The 20,528-nt window shown below is 52.8% G+C and overlaps 2 protein-coding genes across 3 annotated transcripts in view; both read right to left on the bottom strand.

Moving 5' to 3' along the window:
- Positions 1-3,065, bottom strand: part of KCNIP2 (potassium voltage-gated channel interacting protein 2) — a 42,714-nt gene extending 39,649 nt beyond the window's left edge. The window contains exon 1 of the mRNA XM_058811013.1: positions 2,948-3,065. Within this exon, the coding sequence (XP_058666996.1) occupies positions 2,948-3,020 (73 nt within the window). The 5' untranslated portion in view covers positions 3,021-3,065. The remainder of the gene's footprint in view (positions 1-2,947) is intronic.
- A 7,041-nt stretch (positions 3,066-10,106) lies between these two features.
- Positions 10,107-20,528, bottom strand: part of ARMH3 (armadillo like helical domain containing 3) — a 122,678-nt gene continuing 112,256 nt past the window's right edge. Inside the window, exons 25-26 of one of the 2 annotated variants that reach the window (XM_058810571.1) lie at positions 18,147-18,263; positions 10,107-12,453 (exon numbers count right to left, since the gene is read on the bottom strand). In XM_058810571.1, the coding sequence (XP_058666554.1) occupies positions 12,361-12,453; positions 18,147-18,263 (210 nt within the window). In that variant the 3' untranslated portion in view covers positions 10,107-12,360. The remainder of the gene's footprint in view (positions 12,454-18,146; positions 18,264-20,528) is intronic. The other variant, XM_058810572.1, reaches the window with a different exon arrangement.

Here is a 20,528-nt window from a genome sequence, read left to right as displayed (position 1 = left end):
AGCTGTGACACCCACACATCCCTGTGGAGCATCAGGCGGGAGGGAAACCCTTCTCCAAGCTCACTCACCTCTCACACTGCCGGCATTCAGGGTCAGGGATGTGGCACCTGAATTTCTTGGGACAAAGTGGCTCTGGATTCCCATTTCTCCTGCATGGAGAGCCATGGCCACAGCAGTCCTGAGACACTGGCTCTGGGCACTGCTTGCACTCTAATTGCTCATGCCATTAGAGGCAGGAGGAATAATGTAATTTATGGATGGCTTTTATTTCTCGCCAGCGTCATCTAAATATCCAGAAATGGACCAGTTTAATTTCCTGGTGTGTTACCTAAACACTTCCCTCCTCAGCACCAGGTGGGTGCCCAGCCTCAGGCTCAGCAGCCAGGCAGGCACTGCTGCTTCCTGCCCCACACAGGGTCAGCACAGGCTGGCTCCACCCTGGCTCACCCAGCGCAGCCCCTCTGTGTTCCCCTGCACAAGGAAACACACTGCTGCTCTCCCCACTGCTCACACACAGGCAGTCCTCATTCACTCGGGCCTCTCACACACACATCCACGTGCCCACACAGCCAGGGCAGCTGGGCATCTCTGGAGATGCTGCAGGGGGTGGGGACTGTCACTGCACCCTCATTCTCAACAGCTTTTTAAATTTAAAAATGAGTGGACATCATGGAGTGTGTCTACCCTGAGCACAGATGGGGGTCCTGCTTCCTGCTCAGCCCCTCTCCTTCTCTAAGTGGGTGTGCTAACCCTTCTGTGGGCATGCACAGGTGGGAATCACATTGCTCTCACCCGTGATTTTGGGCAGTGATGGGAGGCAGCAGGACTGACTGCTCTCCCTGTACACCCTGGAGCTGCTGTGGGGCTGCCACCTCGCTTGACACCAAATCATCTCTTGGTTAACAGCTCTTGCATGGCAGATTCCTCTAAACTCTGACACATCCTGGTGGATGGGGGTCTCCAAAGCTGCAGGAACACCCCAAACTGCTCATGCTTGACCCCAAGCAGAGCTGAGCTGCCAAACAGCAGGTGCCAGCAGCAACCCTCCTGTGTGCAGATAGAGCCCACACAGGCACTGCCAGCTTCACCCCAGGGCATTGCTACACCCCTGGGGAGGTGCCAGTTCCTCACCACATCTCCAGGATATCAGGAGAGCCAAGACCAGGTTAGAAGGCATGGGGCCAAGCTAGTAAACCCTCCCTAGAGTTAAGGTTGCATCCCCTTCCTGCCTGCATCACTTCCACACTTTCTGGGAGAAGGAAGCCTTCCCTGCATAGGGGAGGTCAGCTTCAGTGCATTCAGCCAACTCAGGGGAAATCTGGAACTAGCTCCCTCTCCTCCACAGTGCTACTGCAGGCTCTGCCCTGGCTTGACAGAGATGGGACATGAGTGACATGCCCTACAGGGCCTGTTTCCCACTCTGGGAAATGGGGCAGATATTTCCACCCTTGTTCCCCAATGCCCCATCCCTGTGGGCAGGGACTTGCATGGTGGTACAGCTCCTCTCCATTCATGTTTGCTGCACAGCTGGCTCAGAGGAAAGCCCCAGCATAAAAGGTCTCAGTCTTGGAGAGACTGGAATTTATTTTTAACTTTGATTTGATTTAAATCCATATGGACATTTTAAAGTTACCGGAGAAACCCAAAGTTGTGTGTGGGTTCCAAGTTCCTACACAGCTCAAAAATATCTTCCCTGCAGCACGTTTGGGCAGACAGTAAGCAGCATTTCCCATGTGTGGGGCTGTTCAGGAAAGCAGAGCAGAGGTCCTGCTCTGCTACCACCACCTATTTGAAATCCTAGAGCAAATCCTGAAATCCACCCCTTCCAGACTTCGGCAGGAAAAGCATCACCAGGACTCGGGGAAGCTGCCTGTGCCCACACAACACTCCCTGCGGCACAAGGACACCGAATCCCACTGGCCAAGGAAAGGTTCAGCTCCATTGGGGTCCCAGGAGGCAGCAGGGAACTGCTGCCCCATTTCACAGCTGCAACAGAGGCCTGAAAGAGGACAGGATTTGGCCTGATCTGCGGAGAGCACGTGGGGAAGGAGGGGTGTTGTGAGCTCCAGCCCAGCTGCTTCCCTATCGGACAGTGGAGGATGAGGTGTGACGGAGGGACAGATGTTGTGGGATGTGGGATGCTCGGCAATTCCCTCACCGGGCAGCGGGTGAAGGGGAATACAACAGGGTTACAAATGGGTTGTCTTAATCCTCTCAGTCCCACAGCTATCCCATCCAGGGGCAGGACATCTCAAGGGGTGCTCCAGGGGACACCGGGTGATGGTGAAGGCACCGTGGTGCTGCTGTGGTTTTCTGAGTGAAGTGAGCCTGTCCTCCCTGGGGAACCTGCTGCCGGGATGCTGCTGTGCCACCCCAGGGCGCAGAGAGAGCCCAGCGCCAGACCCTGGCGTCCCGATGGGCTTGGGCGTAACAGTGCGGGAGTGTGAACCTGGGGGCGGCCAAAAGCGGTCCAAGCATTCCACCCCCCGCCCGGGGCCTTTTCCTTGCCTCGGGACAGCCCCTGCAGGCTGGGACCAGCCCTATCGCCCTGGAGCACCTTCCCCTGGGGGTAGGGACTGATCCCCTGCTCCAGTGCCGGGGTCGCGGCCGTTCCCCTTCTCCCGAGCAAGGCGTGCGGCGAAGCGGAGCGAGCAGGGAGCGAGCAGGGAGCGGGCAGGGAGCGGGCTGGGAGCGGGGCTGGAAGCGGGGCAGGGAGCGGGGCAGGGAGCAGGGCTGGAAGCGGGGCAGGGAGCGGGGCAGGGAGCGGGGCTGGAAGCGGGCAGGGAGCGGGCAGGGAGCGGGCAGGGAGCGGGGCTGGAAGCGGGCAGGGAGCAGGGCTGGAAGCGGGGTAGGGAGCGGGCTGGGAGCGGGGCTGGAAGCGGCTGCCCGGGACCGCCCCGCGCCGTGTCCGAGTGGCTGCTGCACCTTCCCCGGCGGCGGCACTCACCCGTCAGCTGGTCGTAGGAGCCGTCCAGGTCGCGAGAGTCGGACAGGCTCTCCTTCCTGCCCTTGCTCCGCATCTTCCCGCCCCGCCGAGCGGCGGGGGGAACGGCGACGGGGCGCAAGGGCTGCGCCGGCGGGCAGGGGCTGCCCGCGGCCGCCGCCTCCCCCCGCCCCGCCGCTCAGCGCGGCAGCGCCAAGGGGCCGGCGGTGCCGGGAGCTCGCCTCGGCTCGGCACGGCTCGGCTCGGCAGCAGGAGCGCGCAGCCGCCCCGGTCCCCGCCGCCGCCGCCGGGGCTGGGCACCGCCGCCCCCTCCCTCTCGTCCTTCCCCGCCTCTTCCCGGGAACCGCCAGCCCGGCCCCGCCGCCGCGGGGAAACTGAGGCACGGGCTGGGGGCGGAGAGCGGGGGCGCTCCCGGGAAGAGGCGGGCAGGGAGGGAGCTGGTCCGCACCGCGCCGAGGTGCTGTGTCCGGCGGCTCGGGAGAGCTCGGGCATCAGGCACCGCGCAGGGACGGAGAATGGGACAGAGATGGAGAAGGCGCGGGACAGGAGGGGCGCAGAGCCCCCCAGCCCCCTGCGGGCGGGCGATGGTGCCCCGAGCCCTGAGTATCAGTGCCCATCCCGGGCTGCGCCGTGCGAGCCCCAGGAAGGGAAACCCCGGCCCTGGCCGGTCCCGCGGGGCTGTTGCACCTCCGCCCGTGGGGAGAGGCTGGATGAGGGGATGGGCAGGGTCAGGAGATGCAGGAGAGGGGTGGGGAGGGACAGCCAGGTCTCTCTGCCTGCAGCCAAGCACAGAAGTGGATCCCACTGCCGTCCCCATCCCGAGCATGGCTTTCCATGCAGGGCTGGAGTCTTTAGCAGGATTTTACCCCATCTCCTGCAGCCCCAAGGAAAGGGTGAAGCAGCTGCACACTCGGGGAGGCCACCACAGGCACCACAGGTGCTGCCAAGAGAGGAGCTCACAGCCCACCGGTACATCTGGCACTGGGAACTCGATGTCCCGCCGCTGCCCCTGGTTATTTGTTGCCATCTGTGCACGCAGCCATCCCCGGGGGAAGCCGACTGTGCTGGAGTCCCGTCCATGGACAAAGTCCCTGGCTTTGTACTGACAGGGGTCCCGGGCACATCTCAGGGCCCGTCCAGCTCCCAGCGCTTCCCAGCGCTCCTCCCTTCATTGTCTCACCCATGCAGAGAGGCAGAGGAGAGCAGGGGCTGCGGGAGGAGGCAAAGCATCCCGCCAGATGCCAGCCCGGCACACGGGAGCCGCAGGGCAGGAGGGAATCCAGAGCAGAGGAGGGAGGGCCGTGCTCACGAGGCAGCATGTTGTCAGCGTGCTTTGGTGTCAAGCCATGAAAGAAGCCGCCTTAGCGAGGCAGTGATGCTTAGCAACTGCCTGGATCTAAAAATAAGAGCCATTTAGCAAGGAAAACGCAGTGGAGAAATGCTCAGAGAACTAAACACATTCCCCCAGCCCTCCCTGTGGCCCGGCCAATGCACGGAGCCTGCCTGCACTGACTGCCCGGAGGGAAACTCCCGGGACAGCTCCGGCAGTGCCCCCTCTGCTCAGCCTGACAAGCAAAGCTGGAGCTGGCCAGCCCACAGAGCCCCTGCACTCCTGGCCTTGTCCGTCCTGCTGCTCCCTGGCCTCCTCAGCCTCCCCGCTCCAGCCTCTCCACCACGTGCGTGCCCACATTTCCTTGGCTGCCTTGGGGACCAGCAGTGTGCCAGGGAAGTGGGTTGGGAGCTCTGTGTGATCCATGCCCAGCCTCACCCACCAACTGCATCTTCCTTGGGGTCCATCCTGCCATGCATGTGGCAAGCCCAGCAGAGCTGCACAGGGAAGTTTTCACCTTCTGCCATCCCTGGTCCACTGGGAGGCAAACATGGCTATTTTTATCCTAGCTAAGTGCTCCTGTTCTAGCAGGCAAGCAGGAGATGCTTTGCCAGGCTGGGCAGAGGGGGGGAAGCTGGGCAGCTTGGTGGGTACCACAGGGGAGGATGGGGCAGACCCAGGCCCAGGCTAACATATCCCACCCCCCACAGTGTAGAAAAAGGGGGACACAACTCACTTGATCGCTGGTTACAGCTCCTTTCCCTAGCAGACATGAGGGCTGGGCATTCTGCCAGGATTCACAGCCTCTGAGCCTTTCTCTGCTTGGGAAAAATACAACATCCTCCCCTAAATGTTCCTCTGGGCACTGGGGGTCTGCAGGCTGCCAGGGAGGAGCAGCAGGAATGGCTCTGGTCCCTGCCCTCCTGCCCACACCCAGACAGGTGCCCTGCTGTGGGTGCATGGCTGCTGAGATGCCTCAGTGAGTGTGTCTGGACAGGGACACAAACAGCAGCAAAGTCACCCCAGAATGCTGAGCATCCCTTGCAACACGTCCCAATCTCAGCGGGACGTGCTGCAGATGCAAAAACAGCGGGCCAGGCTGAGGAAAATCACCTGAGCAGTGTCTGAGGCTTTAATCAAAGTGTGCCTTGTGCAGCCTGGCTGCTGCTGGCCACATCCACCACAAAAGCAATCAGCAGGCTCAGGATGGGCAGGAGCCAGCTGCAGGCAGGGCTGGTGGTCTGCACTGCGGAGGTGTCACTGGATTAACTATTTCCAGAGGAGAGAAAGAGCTCTGTCAGCTCCTGAGAGCCCAGACCCCAGTCACACAGGGTAACTGGGAGGAAGGGCCATACTCTAGATGGCCAGCACATGGCACAGGCTCCACAGGCACAGCTAACCACAAAACCCATGCTCCAAAGCCCAGGGCCAGGGAAGTGTGGAGGGCAGGCAGCAGGGAGATGGACTGAGCCTGCTGGGGCGGGCAGGGGTCTGGTGGATGCACTCAGGTCCCCAAACTCACTTCTGCAACAGCAGCAGAGAGCCATGAGGAAAACAGGGCCATGTAAACCAGCCCCAGGGCTTGGCACAGCCAGCAGAGGGGTGGGATGTGTAGGAGACAGAGGGAGACAGGCTGGGGGTCCAATGGTGCTGCCCCATGAGGTGTCCCCAGGCTGTGTGAGGCAGGGTGTCCCTGGCACCACTCAGACACCCTCCTCATGATGGAAATCACCCAGGCATGGTCCCTGAGTGGCCTCTCTGCCACCCTGTCAGCACAGCTTTGATAAGGGACATCTGCAAAGGATTCCTGCTGCCCCCCCAGGCAGTGAAGCTGCAGCCAGGAATGACTCTAAGGGTGAGAAGGGCTGGACAGAATGAGCAGGGTCACGCTGTCCAGGAGCCTTGTTCGTCCCCAGCTCATCATGGGGCCACTGCAGCCTTGTCATAACTGGGGAAGAGAACAAGTTTGGAAATTCACCAGATTAAGAGTCTGGCTGGAGACAGAACTGAACTAGGCTGCCAGCAGCCTCATCCACACCCAGGCTGGACCGAGCTGAGCCCACTCACAACCATCCCTGCTCCTCCTCCAAGATACTTACCCTGCAATACTGGACTGATCCCTTTGGCTCATCTTTGCCTCCTGCTCCCTGCTGGGACACCCCAGCTCTGGGGCCACAAGTCCCTATACTCCCCTGCTGAAAATCCTGGGCTTCACACAGAACCCAGACAGTCCCAAACCACAGAAGACGACGCTAGAAAGGAGCCAGGAGTGCTTGGGTCTGCACCTCAGGGGTGGAGGAATGCAGGGAGATCTCCCCCAGGCCCTCTGCTCTCTGCAAGCAGCCTGGGGTGGCTGTGATTAGGGGACAGGGAGAGGGAGAGACATAATTTAACATTTCATTAGGTAACTACAAGGCATTGATCTGCCCTACCATCCTGCACGCTCTCTAATTGCAAATCTCCATTCTTATTAGTTCTATCGAAAAAGCAGAGAGCAGCACTCAGGAGTCTGATCCTATCTTTAGGAAATTTCAAACAGAGATGTAATTGTGGAGTGCTCAAAATCATGGTGCTTTACCCACTGTTAACAGTATTTTAAAGCCATGATCATCAATAGCAGTCCTCGGGATGAGCTCCCAGCAGATGCCATTAATCCTATTTTGGCTGTGGTCACCTGGTGTCTCTGGGCTCAGATTTACACTTGGTGACAAGGGACAGCTCTGCTTCCCCAGCAGAGAGGGCTCCCAGGCAGCCCCCAGGGACTGGCTCCAGAGGCAGAGGGCAAGCAAGAGGAGCTCCTTAAACCAGCTTCACCCCTTGCAAACATGCCAGCAGATGGAGATGAGCAGCTCTGCACCAGGGGCTGGCACAGGGATGGATGTTCATGGCCATGCAGGGGTCTGGGGAGGGCTCCAGGCAGGGCAAATGGCCCCACTCAGGAATAAAACACGACATTTACTACATCTGCAGAGGAAATGGATCTGGGTGACACAAGACCAGGATGGGCCCCTCGGTCTCTGCAGAGAGATGGGAATCTTGGAACAGCTACAGCAGACCAGCAGGTCCCTGGGAGGTGATGCCCCAAAAGGACACCAGCCAGGACACACACAGGGGAGGGCTGCTCCCATCTCCACTAACCCACCCTGCAGGGACACATGGGCAGGTGGGATCCATGGTGAGATTCAGACCTGGGGGGAATTTCAGCTGCTGAAAAATCTTGCAAAGCTGGAGGAGGAACAGATGATGCTGCAAGCTTCTGGGAGAGCCCTGCAAGCAGGAATGCTGCAGGAGGAAGGGAAATTCCTCTGTCAAATGCAAACTAGCAGGTGTGAGAAATCTGGGTGTGCAGGAGGGAGAAAGGACTTTGCATCACACTCTGTATCCTCGAAAGCCAGGCACCTGCCTCTGCTTATCCCTCAGCAAGGAGGGATTCCCCAGCATGGCCTCACTGCTGGGTGGGCTGCAGGGGGGCTCTGTGTCCCCCCAGAATGTTTCTTAGCCACTTCTGCACAACAGATACAAAATCTGTGTGAAGAAAGGGCTTAGTCTGGGAAGTGGAGACTGGAGCATTCCTGGGCTCAGGACATACCCTGTGTCCCAAAAGCCCTCTCAGCATTACAAAGCGTCTCGTGTTTGTGTGCTCAGTGCCTGTGGGCTCAGGTTTTAATTAAAGAGGAACTAGATACTATTTCCAACCTTCATTTATGCCACGCTGGATGCCACACCAGGGACTCTTTGAGCAGCTCAGGTCTGCTAGGAGAACAGATGTGCATCTCTGTCACGAGCGAGTCCCCACTGCGGACACGTGTCCTCCTGCACTGCCAGGGCAGGGAAAGGATATCTCCACTGTGACTCGGGCCTCAGCACTCTGCTCTCAGCTGCCCATCCCAATCCATCCTATCCCATCCCACTGGCCTGCCAATGGTTGCAGCAAGGGGCTGAAAGCAGAGCATGGGGCTGGAATGCTGCTGGAGCCTCCCTTGTAGGCTGGGAGAACAACAGGATTGGAACTCCTGAGCAGCCACAGGTCATCACAGCATCCCAGCCCCTGCACATTGTTGGGAGGGCCCTGGTTTAACCCTGGAGCAGGGGAGCTCCAGCTAATTAGTCATTAATTGCTTCAGAAGGGAAAGGAGCCAAGCCAACCTCTGTGTGCCTGTAGCAGAGTGACCTGTGGGCCCTGGGACACAGCCAGCTGCACATCACTGAGCAGTGGCCGAGGGTCCATCTGTCACAGCAGAGCTGGACAAGCAGCTCAGCACAGTGGGTGTCCATCCCAGCAGCCTCCCCAGCCCCTTCCTGCCCCCATGGGACTCCTGGGAGCTCCCAGCCTCTGGCAGCAGCTTGGCAAGGCTCTGAGCTTGCTGCAGTGAGAGGCAAGCCCGGCTCATTTAATCTATTCAATTGGATTCAATTTCCAGCCACATGATTCAATTAGCCCTGGAGGGACAGCACAGAGAGCAGAAGCTTCAGAGCATGGTCCAGCTTGTGCTCTGGCAGCTGCCAAGCTGGGAGAGGGCAGCACTGGACCCTGTGCTTGTTCTGGTCCTCTGGGATGGGCTGAGATGTCAGGGGCTCCAGGGGAGCCCCATTCTGCCCCAGGGAGCAGGAGCTCCTCTGGGCACAAGCTGCTGGTCCTGGGTGATGTGTGGGCAGCTGGAGGGCACAGCTGGGGAAGCCCCATCCTGAACATCTCTCTTTGCAGCCAGTGCCAGCCCTGAGGGCTGACAGCCACACTGGGTCAGAGCTGAGGTCTGCAGCCCCAAGCACCTGCCAGGGTGGCCCAAAGAAGCTTTAGAAAGACAACAGCATCCAGCAATGCTCCCTTGAGGATGCTGCCTATCATACACATTTGGGATCAGCCCTCTGTTTAATCAGTGTCCCCCTGGGCACAACCACACTGTGTTGTACATGGGAGAACCAGGGCTCTGACCAGCAAAGGACCAGGGGTTTGCTACTACCTGCTCCTGGCAGCTCCAAAGAACACACAAATACCATTGGGAGCTGCTGGCCCATGCAGGGAAGACTCAGCTCCTGAGGAGCTGCCTCTCTCTCAAGTCTGCATGAAAAGTGGGACCTGTAAGAGCTCAGGAAAAAGAGATCAAAAATCAGTGGCACTTACAAAACAACTCTTAGTAACTCCCTCCAAAGTTTAGCTCAAATTCAATTCTCTTCCAGGTCATTATTTTGTAAAGTATTTGTCTCTCTGCAGCTGCTGCATAATTTAAAGGTAGCAATCTGACTTCTCCCCACACTCCCCAAGCCTCAGAAACAGCTCTTCCAATAACAGACAGAGTTATGAATTAGATATAACAAAATACACTCACCTGCTCAGATCAGATACAGGGAAGTTAGAGGCTGTCACACACATCCTGAAGCTGAACATTAAGATTTAAATGACTTTCTGCTCAGTTCAAGCTGGCCTCAAAACACAAATTGTAGTAGGGTGTTTAACAAAGCAGACAAATGTGCAGCAGAATCTGTGAGCAGGAGTTTGCTGACACCAGCAACAGAGAGCATCACACACAGGCAGGTCCCTGCATCCCTCACTCACGGGCTCAGCCTTGCTCATGGTTTCCTTAGTGCCAGCCCAGGGACACGCAGGAGGAACAGGGATGCTGAGTCCTGGGTGGTACCTGCACACTGAACCAAGGACAGAGCATCACTGTGCAGCACCACAGCCTCCCTCTGCTCAGGCTGGAAGAGCCCAAGGGCAGTGATAGCCCTGCTGCAGCCAGTGTGCCACCAAATGGTGACAGGGCCACTCCCCAGGCACCCCACTCTCCCTCCAGTGAAGGACAAACACTGCACACTCTGGACAGACGGGGCTCTGCTATTTATTGAGCTCTAGGTTTGTATGTACATCCATTTACAGTGCTTGGTTCAGTGACAGTGTGACAAGAGGACATGTATCACAGTCTTCCCCAGCTCAGACCTGGGTGAGGGCTGGGCTCAGGAACTGATCCTACACATGCCTGGGCTTCTATGATCACCCCAGCAAGGGAGCACCCTCAGGGAGACAGGATAGCTGAGCCCAGAGCAAGAAGCTGAAAAGTCCAGAGGCTGCCAAGTCAGAAGCAGACTCATCCCAAACCCTCTCATGTATGTGTCTAGGCTCAGCCTAAATGGGCTCAGAGAACAGGAGGCATGAGGACAGCTGGATGACTCAATGCTCCATCAGTCACAATGCTGGGGCTGTGCCTCAAGTCCCCTTGAGAAGGTGAGATCCCACCCCTCAGAGGGTGAGATCGCCCTCTATCCCCCCAGACAAGCACCACGTACTGCAAACAACTGCTCCTCATTTTCTACTGGAGAAGCTGCCTCCTCTACATGCCCTGGCCTGTTCTCAAGCAGTGATTTTATGGAGCCTGCTTGCTCTCCCCTAAGCACTGTCCCTCTGACACATACACATTCCCATACACTTGCATGGCAGAGAGCAAATAAATGTCTGGCTTAGCTGTTAAAAGCCAGACAATTCCCCGCTGAGGAATAGTATCATCTGCTGAGAGAAGCCAGTGCTCCCAAGGAAAACATAGGGATGTCATCAGTGTTGTGTCCAGTGGGTGGCCAAGGACACAGCTCTCAGTTTCCCATGCTCATAGCAGGTAAGATGGAACATTAACACAATTAACGCACAATAGCATGAAAAAAGCCTTGCCTAAAAATGGTAGTAAATGAGCATGACATCCACATTACTCACACTAACCTACAAGGCTAACAGCAGGACTAGGCACTTTTAAAAAAAAACATCTGTTTTCTAGGGGGAGGAAAAAAAAACTGTGGATCTGGGATGTAAATAACTTCTCTACTTCAGTCCACCAAGTCAGGCCAGATCCTAATATCATAACATCAGTGCTGGGAGCTGAAAATGCATGAGCAGGGAACAGGTGTGGAACAGGTGTTCATGTTGTGCATTCCTGAGCTGGGAGCCTGACACAGCACTCTAAACAGGCTCTGCCAGATGTGGGCACCTCTGCAGCACTGGCTCTGGGAGCAGAGAGGTGCCTGTGCCCCAGAGCATCATCCCAGAGCTGCTCCTTGGGAAGCCCTCAGCAGACACGGCTGAACGTCGCTTGGTGAAGACAGGAGGGCAGGAAAGTGAAGTCACTACTTCTCCAGATGCATTTTAACTGTGTGCTACACACAAAGGAAAAACTGGACACTTCTTCATTTATGAAGGTCACCAGGCACCTGCAAACATGTGCAAGGCAGATGTTCCCGTGAGGAAGAGGAGGATTGTCACAAAGCGGTCTCTGATGGGCAACAAGGTGAGTGGGGAGAAGGAGTCATCCTCTGCCCCATGAAAACCAAATGTCTAAAAATGTCCCTCTACCTTAGAAACAGCAGATGAGCTGGAGCTACCGGAAGCAACAGTGACCCCAAGCAGAGCTGGTCTCCAGTAGCAAAGTGCTCTGTTTGATGACCCATATTCTTGGATCCTGGCTCACAATGGACCCTGCAAGCCAACAGCCTTGGAAGCAAAGTTTCTCCTTTTCCAATGGCTTGGTTGAAGTGACACCTTTTGACATCAGGAGACAGCATTGAGCAAGGCCTGCTCCTTGGGGAAACTGTTTTATAATCCAAAGCCATTCCCAATGGGATGGCAATGGATTTGACTTACATGACAGGAGGACACGTTGACCCAGGCTGATGGACAAGAACAGCCCTCACCTGGGACCAAAGAGCTTTCCCCATCGAGCAGGTGAGCAATCTCTACCCAGAACAGTTTCACACAGCTGGGCTGGTTTTATTATTTCAGTTGTGAGCTCTCCCCAGCTCTGCTACAAAGGTTTCCAGTGCATTTTCCCTGAGGCTGTGGAGGGAATCTCCCATTGCTATGTCTCAGGAATGGCTGCCCACTCCCGTGGCACCATAAAAAGTTGCTTCCTCCTCAACATGCCAATCAGCTCTCCTCAGCCCAAGTTCTGTTTAAACACATTCCTTTGGGATCAGACACACAGCAGCAAGGCGTTCCCCTAAAAGAAACTCAGTCCCTTCCGCAGGCACAGGGGACCGGCCGCAGAGCGGAGTGTCCCTGCCCACCGGGGCCGCCCGGCTCCGCCCGCGCTGCCGCAGCGTCCCCGCCTCACGAGATCGTCGAGAATTCCTTCAGCAGCAGCTCCTGGCTCAGCGTGTTGAAAGCAAGGTTCTTCCTCACGTTGATGCTGATGGAGCGAACCTGACAGAAACAAAACGAGATGTTTTAGCCACGGGACTCGTCCTGGCTCCTCATGAGCCCAGCGGTTTTGACACTGCTGACCTCCAATGCCCAGCATGAAGCTGTTTTGCACTTCCAGCTGCACAGCAATTGCTGCAGCAAGCTCTCACTGAGACTCCAGCCTAGCAAGGAAATGCTGAGGTTCAGCTGTTTCTTGGAAAAATAGGAATGTCTATAGTGACATCCCAGCAAGGAGAGTAAACTCCCAATGAGACAGGGATGGGAGAAGATGCTCTGTGTGGATGCATGAGCTATGATGTGGTTCCTGTTCTGGGGCAAAGAGATGGAGGAAGTGAGCATTCCCAGGCTGCAGCTTAAAGATCATATTTTATCAATGCCCAGTGAGCATTTCCCAGATCAATGCAGTGCCATGGCCTCTGTCCTGCTCCAGAACCCCAGAGCCAAAGATACAGACTGAAGGGGAGGACAGAGGCCATGCCACTGTGCTGTAAACACAAATTATCACCCAGGCTGGCAAAAACCCCTGGGTTCAGAGCCAGCTGTGTGTATTCTGAGTGCTGTACACATGCAGCTGGCTCACTGGCTGTCTCTGAAGAAGAGACACCTTTATCCCTCAATGACACCCAGACTTCTGGTCACCCACAGAGCACAAAGAAGAGCTGGGCAGCCCTGTTGACAGCAGCTTCCCTTCCCCCCTCGTGCCAGCAGACTCCTTGGCCAAATACACAGGCCCCAGACTGGGCTCAGTCTCAGCTGCACTTGGCAACGAGAAAACAAAGTCAAACATCATCTGTGTCAGCGACTGTGCAGCAGTGACAGAAAGCAAAACTGACACAAGCTCATCCAAACAACAGGATTACAGTTCCCAGAGACTCGGAGCCTGTGATAATAAGGTTGTTGCTGACCTGGTTAGTGTTTTGTACTTTCTAAAAGCACTGGAGGAAGAATTCTATAGATGCATAATGAGGAATCCAATACCAGGGGCTGGAAGAGCACATATATATACACACTGCTGAGGGTCCCACTGCTACCCAGTGAGAAAAACACACTGAAAGGGCAGAAAGCTACCCAAAAGGCAGAATGTGTAAGAAAGGGAAGGAAAGCAAAACTGGGAAGGTTAACAGGGAAAGCTGTGAAATGAACCCCAGTGAGCCCCATTGCATAAACCCTAACAACCCGAGCACGCCAGCAAAGACGTCTACCCTAAGAGACAAAGTACTTGAGTTTTATGTTATCTGCAGAAACCACAAACTCTCCTTCATCAGGATGCTTGGCAGAGACCCCAAGCATCTTTGTTCCCTTGGAGCACCCCTTCAACTCTCTACTTTAGGTGTTTTTTGACTTACTCCATCCTCAAATAGTTTGGGACCACGTCTTGCAAGATAAGCACGGTTGTACCCTGTGTTAAACACCACTGCAAGGGATCTCCAGAGCACTGGCTGGCACAGGTCTGTCCTGCTGCCAGGCGACAGGAGTCCCACTAACAGGATTTGGTCCCAGTCCTGCCAAGTGCTCCAATGATCCAGTCAGTTCTTACAAGAAGGAAAGAACACAACAATGAGCTGTGGGGAGTTCTCTGCTCTGGGGAATATCAGTGCCTGAAGAAAAAGGGCAGATGCTATAAGCAGTATCCTTATTCTGACTAAAAGCATTTCTGTGGGTCCCAGCAACACACAGTACAAGCAGTAATGAGCTCCTGGCCTCAGGAGCTGCTGCCAGGACTCAGGCACCAGCAGCAGCAGATTCCCAGCTTGTATACACATCAAGGTCTCCAAGAAAGAGTCTCTGTAAGCCCAGAAAGTGAGGCTGGAGTGGCACAATGAGAACACAGGGCTTAGCAGAAATTGCAGCTATGGGGTAGAGCACAAGAAATTAATTAGCCTGATTAGTTTGCAAAGAGAAGGAGGAATAGAGCAAACACACTCGTCATTATGTAAAATGAGGTCAGAAAGAGAACAGTGAGTAATATTTATCTGGCTCCCCAGGGATGGGGCAAGAAATACACAGCCTAATTTAGACAAAGAAGATTTACACAGGAAAAGAGGAAATACTTTTAAAACCTATGGGTTGTGAAGCAGTGGAGGAGCTCACCTGAAGCTACTGTGGAGCCAGTTTCATTTAAAGACAGCTTCAGGTTACAAGAGAAGCTTTAGACACAAACTTTGGTCAAGAGCAGTCTAGATGAACGTAGATCTCCCTTAACACAAACTGGGAAGAAGAGTGGGCATGGTAACACACAGGAGTGACGTTTATACAAATCTCTGCCCAGCATTTCTTCTGCTGTGAGGCATCAGGCAGCCTGAGCCAACCCGCTTAAAAGGTAAGAATAGCTCAAATTAAAGTTAAATCAAGTTATCTCCAGCACCAGGGCTCAGCACAGGGAGCCAGAGCTCATCTCCCTTTTGGAGTTGGAAGACCAGACAGTTACACAAGGAGGTGTCAGTCTGTAACAGGGATGCATTTCAGAAGCTTCCTATAGTGTACCTAAGCCGCTCCATAAGGATACACCCCAGGACTCCTCCTACCTCTCGGTGCAGTGGGCAGCCCAAGCCTGAAATGTACCAGATCCCTCCAGACTTACACAAAGGCCCCAGAACTCCAGAAATTAAGGTCAGAGCTTTAACATTAATTCTGCTAGGAAGTACAAGCAGAGCACATGTCCTCTCTTGCTTCTGTATGGAGCATCCTGGAGAATTAGGGACAGAAGAACTCTAAAATTGTTTTCTTACTATCAGTCCACAAATGTTGAAAAAATGGAAAATGCACAAAATACTGACATCACCTGTGGAAGAATGAGTAAACGAAAGAATGGATTAAACAAGGGCATTAACCATGGGGGGGAAACATGATTAAATTTTAGTTTTGTGTCATCAGAGCTGGAAGTGTGCAAGGTTGTACCGACACTCCTATTTCACAGCAAGTCTCATCAACTAAACCTATTCCTAATCAACAAGCAGTCCTTAAATTATTTGTACAATGGGAAGAACATTTACACTGACTACTACACTTAATTAAAAGTCAAATTAAGATAATTTCTCCAGTCGAAATCAATCCTTAATCAGACTATGCTGAGACTGATGAAACCTATCTAACTGCAGAGACAGTGAATGCTTTGGAAAGATGCTGAAATCTCTTTCCACACATTCCTCCAGCTGCAATGTGAGGGTCCAAAAGCTCACATCCAAACCATTCTTTCTATCAAAGCAGCACAGACCTCAAATGACATCCCTGAGGCTTCAAAGGAAAAGAAATAAAAAGTGTAAGAAAACTTCTTAACTTCATTCCTTCAGCCCCTCAAAGGCAGCACAACATGCTGAAAAACCCAGCTGATAAAACAATCTGCACATCACCTTCCACCACAATGTGGCCGCAGTATTGCAGCCTTTGAAAACCTCTTTGTAAAGGGAATGGGAGAAGAAAGCAGATTCTTCTTTGGGATTAGCAGGAAAGAGCAGCACCGAGGCAAAGCAGGAGAAGTGAAGCAGTGAATTAGCAAAGCAGGTCAAAGGAGTGAGAACAAGATTTCTAAGCATAAAGGAGCCCCCAGAATGGCTTGGGGAAGCTTCTGCTCACCTACTTAATGGGAGCAAAGAGAGATAAAAAGGCAGCTGAAAAGGAAAATGTCTCCTCTATGTCATTCCCCACCCAAGAAGGGTTTGCTTTGATGCAAACATTTGCAGACAGTGATAAGAAAACCTGGCAGAATCTGGAAAGAATTACTTGCAAACAGATCCTGTCCAGGAAGACCTGATGGGAACAATGTGAGTTCAGAAACTTGTAGTTCACCACCAGCCCTGAACTTTTGGTACAGCTCACAAAGAGATTTGCAGCAACTTCCCTCTGCCCCCTCCATGAAATCCTGCAAACCTCCGAGGTTAAACCCAAAGCACTGGGTAGGGGGGTATTATCCAGCATCACACCAGCAACAGAAACTGAAGTAAAGACTCAAAAGCTTCACAAAAAGAAAGCAAGTACCTGGTTTGAAGGAACTATGGGAAGGACAGGGCAGATTAGGCCCTTTTTGATGAGTTGTTTGAACAATTAATAGAGCCATCAGTTACTGTGCACCTAGAGAAAAGCAGAGCGAGGAGGCCGGGAGGCCAAGTGGATTTGCTGGAGACAAATCACAACGTATCAGGTTCATTCCCCGCTGCGCCAAGGCAACGGCTTAATGGAATGCAGGGGATTTTCTGTAGCTGTGAGTAAAGAACATTTAATAGGGTCCCAATTCTCAGGGCATCTAGAGATGTGGATTAAACTGATTCACAACTGGGTCAAATCAGCACATTTATACAGTAATTATTCAGGCTTTTATATGCTCTTGAGGAGAGGGTCCCAGGGGTACCTGGACGGGCAATTTTCACCAGGGAGTTGACGGGCTGGTTATGATAAACAGATTCTTAAATGATACAAAATTGGGATTTTGAAAAAAATAGGAAATTGGTCTAGGAAGAAAATAATTTTAGCTGAAATGTTTCGTGGCTGTGATGATCATAGGACTGAGAATGTAATTTTAATCAATTGGCATGATTGGCCTGAGCTTCTGCCAGGCCAAGTGGAAAGTGGGACATGCAGGAAGCAGGGCAGTCATGTGGCCAAGGGGAAGGAGATGCTGGCTGAGGGTGGGAGCCCTTGGGACAGAAGAGATGACAACAGAAACAGGAATGTGTCTTATTTCTAGAGTTCAGTAATAGAAAAAGCCTGTGTCACAGGAAGGCTATGGCCAAATTTCTTTGCTGTATTCCAGGAAAGCTGTGTCAAACAGCAGGCCAGAGAGACAAAAACAGGCACAAAAGAACTCAGAAAAATAGCATGGAAGCAATTGCAAATGCTTTTGCCCATATACTACCTAATGTCGGGGCTGGAATGACCCCAAGAAAGTTAAAAGCATGCTGTAAAAGGAAACAAAACCATTTCAGGTGCCTGTTCTGGAGCAGAGCTGACAGAAGGATGCACAACAACATGCCCCACTCATGGAGACTCGTGATAGAGTAGGCAGGCATCAATTACTCATCATTCAGCAGGGACAGAGATGGGAGAAAGAATCAATTCTCAGACTGGTGGAGAAGGCTGCCAAAGTTAGAGATCCCTCCCTTTTGGTGAAGCTGTAATGATTCAAGAGTGAGGCTTTCCTCACACACCAGTCACTACAAAAACACTGCCTCCATGCTCATGTGGCAGTGGACATGGAAATTGCTCATGTGGACAAGAAAAGTTCCATCAGTGCTCTCTGGAGAAGGGTAAGCAAGCTGGCTTGCTGAAGAATTATAACTACCAACCTGAATTATTTAGACTCATTTTTGTCTTTGCTCTATAATTTTTGTGGGTCTTCCTACCATCAGTCTTCTCTTCTTGCAGAGGGAGACATTTCTAGGGAATGCCTTTACTTTCTATGCTTGGAAACCCTTTTTTTGTGAGTGAAGGAGGAAGGCAATGAGCAGGAAGGTGTTTTACTAGTCCCAAACTTCATGGTCCCCTTAACAACAGCAAAAAAGCCAAGTTGCTCTGCATGATTAATGCCAAGTGGGAGCAGCCAGCTCAGTCAGCTTCTCCCCATACAAATTTATGCCCTGTCTTTGGGGGCAGTCCAATGGAGTAACAGGACTGCTCAGCTACACCCCAAATGCTGCTGCCCAGGCCATAACAAAGGTTCTGAAGGGGGCTGTTGATTGCTCAGAGGCAGGGCAGCTTACCAGCTCTTTGAAGAAGGCAGCCTCCTTATGCTGCTCCGAGTACCGCTCGTACTGGTCCAGCCCGTCCTGCAGCTTCAGCGTCAGCGTGTCGTAGTTGGACCTCACCACCTCCAAAACCTGCCAGCAACAGCCAGACACAGCACAGGAATCAGCATCCACACACTCCTCAGCACAGGAGGAGCAGGGCTGAGATAGATCACAGCTCTGGCACCTGTTTTCACAACAGAGATGGCTTTAAACGGCCAGTATTTGGCTCATGATTAACAACATGGAGCTGGGCACTAAAGGCTTCCTAATGCCAAGGAACAGTCCTGAAATTTACAGAATTTCTCCATTCATGAGAATCACAGAATCACAGAATCACAGAATTTTCAAGACTGGAAGAGACCTATAAGATCATCTAGTCCAGCCGATGTTCTAACTGTTCAGCTAGATCATGGCAGCAAGTGCCACATCCAGTCTTTTTTTAAATTCTTCAAGGGATGATGCCTCTACCACCTCACTGGGTAAATGATTCCAGTTTCTGACCACTCTTTCTGTGAAGTATTTCCTTCTTACTTCTAATGATAAAACCTATATCCATGACAGCAGCAGCTTTCTGTCATCAGAATTAGACATATTAATAAACCAAGCAGCTAATTACCACATGTACACCCAGATGCAACACAGAAGCACAAAACAAACACAGATTTGCCCAGTCCCACAGTCCCAAGGTTAGTTTTGTCACCACACTTCCCTCCTGGCTCATGAATCATCACTCACAGCCTGCTAAACCACCAGCTTCTAGAGCTGCTCAGGTCAGCTTCATACAGAGCACTGCATGTCCCTCCCGATAGGAACAAGCTTCTGACAAGCAGCACTAAGAGAAGACCAGCCTTGGTATGGACCCTGCTTTTACAAAGACATGAATCCAGGTCTTCCTGCCCAGGAGATACTTTACTGTCTTCAGTTTTTACAATCAAAGCAGTTCCAGCTTTTATTACTGCCTTACTCTGCTCCCAGAATTGGGCTATACTTGCAAACTCACAGTTACACATCTCTGTTCTATTGAACCATCCATTTTCCTAACTAGGGAACACCAAGAGGGACTCGCACAATGATGTTTAGCTTTCAAGCATTGCATGGACTAACATATTCCTCAAAGCACTTAGGAGATGGTTGGTGACAACAATCTTCCTACAAGGAACCATAGAGGTTAACACTCCTGGGCAATCATATGCCTGAAATGATTCTCCTAAACGCAGGAACTTCACTCTTAGGCTGTTGCCATTTGCTCTGAGAGCTAAACAGAATATGAACATCTGAGGTTTGCACTGCAGTAATGCAAGCTCATGACAAGCTTCAGCCAGGAAGACAGGTGGTAAAAGGTGCAAAAGAAGAGGACCCTGCTCCAAGGCATCACAACTCAGAACAGATCCTAAGAAGAGCATTGCAGAGGATTGAAGACAGCAGTGACCAGAACAACAAGGAGCCCTTGGACTTCTCCTCTTGTACTCCCAACAGTGTAAGCACTACTGTCAACTGCTCCTTTAGGCAGCTGGCAGCTCCTGCCCTTTACAGATATCTTGTCCTTACATTTTTTATTCTAAGAAATCTAAAGTTGCTTAGGGTTCATTCAAAAGCTTGCTTCTCCCAAACTCTGCACGTGGCAGTGGTGCACAGACATACTCATGCTAGTGCCTGAGATGGCAGAAGCTACAGGGAATCATCCAAATGAGAATTGGGGGCAAAAAGGGGGTTCCGGAAGTGGTTCCCAGGTGAGATGGTCACACAGCAGTCTCTGCAGCTCAGCTGTCCTGCAGCATTGCAGACACAAGCTAGGGAGAGGAATAAGGATCTGGATGAAGGTCTCAGAGCCCTTTTCCAACTGCATTGATTCTGATTCTGCAATGTTATTTAAGAACAGCTTGCCAGTGTTGCAAAGGCTCACAGCCTCCTCTCCAGCACTCATTTCCTAATGCTGTTTTTTTTGTCAGCTCCACTGGCAGAAAGAACTCCCTGCAATGACATCCATCTCCAAATTCAGCCTGCCCTTCTTGCTCCTGTGTGCAGAAGCTACAAGAAGTATTGCAGAGCCACGAGCAATGATGAAAGAAAGCCACCTGGGCACAGGAATAACTATCCACTAGGGACACAGTGTAATAGCATAATGCACCTTCTTCTGAGCAATAAAGGATCTGGCAGCTTGCTCCTGTCAATCAGAGGAAGCCAAATTGATCAAGATTAATAAGCTGCAGAGAAAAAGCCTGGTTTGAAAGGTGAGGAGTTGAACAGGATTCTCCAGCAGTAATTCAAGAGCAAAGGCATTTCATTCAGGGTTACCTGACTCCCCAGGAACCCTCCCTTCAGTCTCCCTGTATTCCCATACACACAGGTGTGCCC

This window comes from Ammospiza caudacuta, chromosome 9, assembly GCF_027887145.1.
Source record: "Ammospiza caudacuta isolate bAmmCau1 chromosome 9, bAmmCau1.pri, whole genome shotgun sequence".
Lineage (NCBI taxonomy): Eukaryota > Metazoa > Chordata > Aves > Passeriformes > Passerellidae > Ammospiza > Ammospiza caudacuta.
The sequence above is the reverse complement of the archived record's forward strand: the minus strand, read 5'-3'. Positions and strand labels throughout refer to the sequence as shown.